We start from the raw sequence: 5,503 nt of genomic DNA, 5'->3' as shown, positions 1-5,503 counted from the left end.
TAGTAACTACGACATTTTTATTTGAAAATAATAATTTAAAACGGTTAAATTATTTGATATATTTAATAAAATGATGATTTTTAACTTTATCTTTTTGTTTAATAATATTTTAGATTCGATGCAAATAATAATGAGGGTGTTAATTACCTCACGGGCTGCGGATGCTTGCATGACTATCTATATAGTCCAAGTCAAGTCGGCAAGGCTTCAGCTTCTTCATTATCCTTCAATTCAATTATTTTCAGTTCTCTTAAGCACTGCTCATTATATTATTCTTCACCAATGATCCCAGTCACCCAATCATCCTCTACTATGCCATGCTGATTGTATTGTATACGTCGTCCCAACCCAATTCTTCAGATATCGCTCGACTAAACAACCACGTAAGCTCTTCTGTTATCTCTTCTTTCCCAACATTATCGTCGTTTTCTTTGCACCCAAACATGTTATTTTCTACATTATTGCTTATTAGGCAGTTCTTCAATTCTAACGAGGTCCATATTCTTCTCAAGTTATTTCTTTTTTTAAAATAATGCGAAGCCAGATTTTTTTTTGTCTCTTTCTGAAGAGCATGTATGTATGATTTTGAGAATTAAGACTCCGTTTAGAAAAGAGATTGAGATCGAAAGATTGAGATTGAAAGATTGATCGAGAGATATAGATTAAATTAAATTTTTGTATTGTATTTGGTGCAAAATATATTTGATTATGTCAATAAATTATAATTTAAATGATATAATCTTTTCATACTCATCTAAAAGATCACAAATTCGAATATTCCGCTAAAAAAAATGTACTAGATTATATACTATGTTTAAAAAATTAAATAAAAATATTTTTAAAAAATATTATTAAAATTTTAATTTTAATTTTAAAAATTTCAATTTTTGATGTTTTTATTATTTGAACATATTAAAAGAATTAAAATTTTATGTCTTAAAATTAAAATTTTAAATTTATCTTTAATCATCAAATACAATATTAAATTTTAATCTCTTATTCTCAATTTTAATCTCATTTTTCAAAAACAAATGCTATTTGAAAAACTGAGAATGAAGCTCGAAAATTAAAAATGAAAATTTATGGCGCTGGAAAATAATTTCTGCGCTGAAAAATAGGTGTAGTTACGTAAAAATTCACATATAATTTTTTTATATAAAATTAATATTTAAAAATTACAAAAATTTAATAAATGTAATTAAATTAATTCTCATTAACGTCTTAGCTTCAAAATGTCTAGATAAATAATTTTTTTTAGCAAAAATAAAATTATTAGAATAAGTATAAAAAAAACAAATCTTTTTTAAACGTTATCATTTTTATCTTTTATAAAAAGATATAATCAAAAGTAAAATATAATCTTTTAATATTATATTGAAAGGTCTAAATATAAATTTAAGCAAGATAATCATTTAAAAATAATATTTTAAGGAGCACTAAGGCTTTTATTTTATCTTATTTTAATTTTGTTTTAATATATTTAAACATTTAAGCATATACTGCTTTGAAATGTTGGCATGACATATCAATGCATGCCTTTTACCAAAAGTTTTTGAGTCTGACTTTGAGTTTTCAACACGTACAACCCGCGTCATCAATTTGACGAAGATGTTGATGGCGTTCTGATTTGATAACCGGAGTAATCCAACTAATTACAATTAAAAGACTAACACGTAGTTCTCTTCACATAAGAATTTATAGTTAAAAATCATTACATTGACTTAAATTATTGGCTAATATTTGAATTATAAAATAAAATATAAAAATAACTGTATATAAATTTTTATCATTATATATGTGTGTAATAAAATTTGTTGACATTTTTCTACTAAAATTAAGACCAAATATTTTTTCAAGGATGTTTGTTTACGGAACGATTTGAATGAATTTCAATAAAAATTAATCCAATTTAAAGTATATAATTTATTGTGATTTGAATTATATTAACTTTATTTCATCTTTTACTTAATTCAATTTAATTTAAATTGGATATATTTATTCAATAATAAAAATAATAAATAAAATATATTATTTTATATTTACAAAATATTTATTAAATAATAACACATGAATACAATAAAAATGTGTAATAAATTAAATATAAATATAAATAAAATATTAGATTTGATAATAAAATAATAATATTATATTAGAATGTGTGATTTAACTTAAATTAGGTCAATTTTGATAAGTTAATCTAAAATTTAATGCAATCTATTAAAAATAAAATTCAATTAAATCTAAATCAGTGTATATTTTATTGGTTGTTCGTTTAAATTGAATTAAATTAATAATTTTCTTTGGATCAATTGACCTTTGAACACCTCTTGTTCTTCCAGTCCAACCATATTTGTGTGAACAAATTCTTCTCCCCGTCCAACCATATTTGCGTTTACTTATGGAAATGAAGCTAAGCTTGTATTGAAAATTTGGGCGATCAGTTAGACTGTTCAAAGTAATATACGTTGCATTGGTGTTGGTTGCATAGTCTTGGTGGAAAATATTCCGAAATTTCGTGTTCCTTTATTAATTTTTTAAAATAAAATTATACACTTGTATTTATTTATTCCCTCAGCAGTCAGTATAGAAGTTGTCTAAAGTGAACACATATATGGTGCAGGAATTGGAAAGCTAAGCAAGAAATATTAGCAATGGGTTCAAATAGTACAGGATGTCCGGCGGGCATGAAAGCGACGTCGAATGGGGTGTTTCAGGGAGACAATCCGCTTGACTACGCACTCCCTCTTGCAATCTTACAAATCTGCATGGTGGTTCTTCTCACTCGCCTCCTAGCATTCCTTCTCAAGCCACTAAGGCAGCCACGCGTGATTGCAGAAATTGTGGGTGGAATATTGCTCGGTCCATCAGTTCTTGGACGCAGTTCTGCCTTTCTGAACGCTGTGTTCCCATCCAAGAGCCTAACGGTCTTGGACACTTTGGCCAACATTGGCTTACTTTTCTTTATGTTCTTGATAGGACTGGAACTCGACCCCAAGTCCCTCGTTAGCAAAACAGGAAAGAAAGCTCTTGCCATTGCCCTTGCTGGGATCACATTCCCCTTCGTCTTGGGAATCGGCACATCTTTTGCACTTCGAGCAACAATCTCGCAGGGAGTCGATAAAGCACCTTTCTTTGTGTTCATGGGAGTCGCTCTCTCCATCACCGCCTTCCCTGTCCTGGCACGCATCTTGGCTGAGTTGAGGCTGCTTACCACTGAGGTTGGACGGATGGCCATGTCAGCAGCGGCTGTTAATGACGTGGCAGCGTGGATTCTTCTCGCCCTTGCGATTGCGCTCTCTGGCTCTGACTCTTCTCCACTTGTCTCCGTGTGGGTCCTCTTGTCTGGATGCGGCTTTGTAATCTGTTGCGCACTTGTTCTTCCTCCCATCTTCAGATGGATGTCTCGGCGCTGCTCTGAAGGCGAAGCCATCAACGAGTCCTACGTCTGTGCCACGTTGGCAACGGTCTTGGCAGCTGGTTTTGTCACTGACACCATTGGAATCCATGCTCTGTTTGGGGCATTTGTTGTTGGAGTTGTTCTTCCCAAGGAAGGCCCTTTTGCGGCTGCTCTTGTTGAGAAGGTTGAGGATCTTGTCTCTGGTCTCTTCCTTCCGTTGTACTTTGTGTCCAGTGGACTCAAGACAAATGTTGCCACCATTCGTGGCCTCAGGTCCTGGGGGCTCCTTCTTTTGGTCATATTCAATGCTTGCTTCGGTAAGATTGTTGGTACCATTGTCGTCTCCTTCTTTTGTAGGGTACCTTTTCAAGAATCATTGGCTCTCGGCTTTCTCATGAATACTAAGGGCTTGGTGGAGCTCATCGTCCTTAACATCGGTAAAGATAGGAAGGTAAATTAAGTTAACAAGAATGTTTAGTTTAATTGGATTAAGTTTTGCACATGATCTCATTACTCTTTTTAATTAATTTGTAGGTATTAAATGACCAAACATTTGCAATTATGGTGCTGATGGCTATCTTCACAACATTCATCACCACGCCTTTGGTAATGGCAGTTTATAAACCGGCCAAGAGAATGGCAAAAGCGGACTACAAATACAGAACAGTTAAGAGGAAAAACCCGGACACTCAACTGCGACTCATGGTGTGTTTCCACAGCACAAGGAACATCCCTTCAATGCTAAATCTGATCGAAGCCTCGCGCGGCACTGAAAAAAGGGAAGGCCTTTGCATATACGCATTGCATCTCATGGAGCTCACTGAGAGGCCTTCTGCTATATTGATGGTCCACAAAACCAGAAAGAATGGCCTACCCTTTTGGAACAAAGGCCGCCATTCTAATGCGAATCAAATAGTGATTGAGTTTGAGGCTTTGGAGCAGCTAAGCAGAGTGTCGATTCGCCCCATGACTTCAATCTCATCCATCCCCAACATTCACGATGACGTATGCGCTTGTGCTGAGAGCAAGAGGGTTGCAATGGTAATTCTTCCATTTCACAAGCACCAAAGGGTTGATGGAACGTGGGAAACAACAAGGAGTGAATTCAGGTGGGTGAATAAGAAAGTTCTCGAGCATGCACCCTGCTCTGTGGGGATCTTGGTGGACCGGGGGCTTGGTGGGACCACCCACGTGACAGCAAGTAATGTTTCATCTTCAATTACCATGCTCTTCTTTGGAGGCAACGACGATCAAGAGGCTCTTGCTTATGCTTTGAGAATGGCAGAGCATCCTGGTATCAACCTCACCATAGTGCACTTGATAGTAAGGTCCGAGGATGTTGGAGACATTGTCAGAGTCGTAGATATAAACGACAACGCATCATCATCAACGGATGAGATGCTGCTTTCTGAGGTCAAAGCAAAAAAGAGCTCATCATCCGTAAAGTTTGAAGAGAGAGTTGTGAAAAGCCTCGGTGAGATCATCGAGGTGGTTGGAGAGTACAGCAGAGGATGCAATTTGTTTGTAGTTGGTAGGGTGCCCAAAGGACACGTGGCGGTGACTTTGAACAATGTCAAATGCGACTGTCCAGAATTGGGGCCACTATGCAACTTGTTAACCTCTCCGGAACTGGTCTCAACTTCAGCCTCGGTTTTGGTCGTGCAACACTATCATGCTCTATGCTCTAATGGATAAAACATTTTCTTCTCTTTCATTTTAGACTTAACTAATCCTGTAAGTGTGGATCATCATCTCATAATTAGTAATATTAAACCTGTTGATTGGGACTCCAAGCAAGGAATCAACTTTTATATATATATTGGCTGTCTCTTTCCGTCTCCTTTTACTAGTGTTTAAATCTAATATCTTAGTTAAAAATGATTCAAGAGAGTGGATATTTTTATTCTAAAATTGATAATGTCATCTCAAATTGATCATGTTTTATTAAGAAAAGAACTCAATAACCATCCGAATTTTTTATTTTTTGTCATCAATTTAATTTTTTTAATTTATCAATTTAATATCATATTTTTAGTTTATATTTAAAAATAATAATAAATTCTACTAATTCATCTTTTATTATATGTACTTTGTATTAAGATTAAA

At 34.2% G+C, this 5,503-nt stretch overlaps 1 protein-coding gene across 1 annotated transcript; it reads left to right on the top strand.

The window, feature by feature from the left end:
- Positions 1–209: 209 nt before the first annotated feature.
- On the top strand, positions 210–5,214 carry LOC112801145 (cation/H(+) antiporter 17). The gene is made up of 3 exons (XM_025843719.3): positions 210–383; positions 2,621–3,848; positions 3,932–5,214. The coding sequence occupies exons 2-3, from the start codon at positions 2,652–2,654 to the stop codon at positions 5,090–5,092; spliced, it is 2,358 nt and encodes a 785-aa protein (XP_025699504.1). The 5' UTR covers positions 210–383; positions 2,621–2,651; the 3' UTR covers positions 5,093–5,214.
- The last annotated feature ends 289 nt before the right edge of the window (positions 5,215–5,503 follow it).

This window comes from Arachis hypogaea, chromosome 5, assembly GCF_003086295.3.
Source record: "Arachis hypogaea cultivar Tifrunner chromosome 5, arahy.Tifrunner.gnm2.J5K5, whole genome shotgun sequence".
In the NCBI taxonomy this organism is placed as follows: Eukaryota; Viridiplantae; Streptophyta; class Magnoliopsida; order Fabales; family Fabaceae; genus Arachis; species Arachis hypogaea.
This window is presented reverse-complemented; position numbering and strand designations above follow the sequence as displayed.

Excerpts from the sequence above, each read along its gene's own strand:
- LOC112801145 (XM_025843719.3), top strand. The coding sequence starts at position 2,652 with ATGGGTTCAAATAGTACAGGATGTCCGGCGGGCATGAAAGCGACGTCG. Across the intron at positions 3,849-3,931 it reads ACATCGGTAAAGATAGGAAG|GTATTAAATGACCAAACATT; the intron begins GTAAATTAAGTT and ends ATTAATTTGTAG.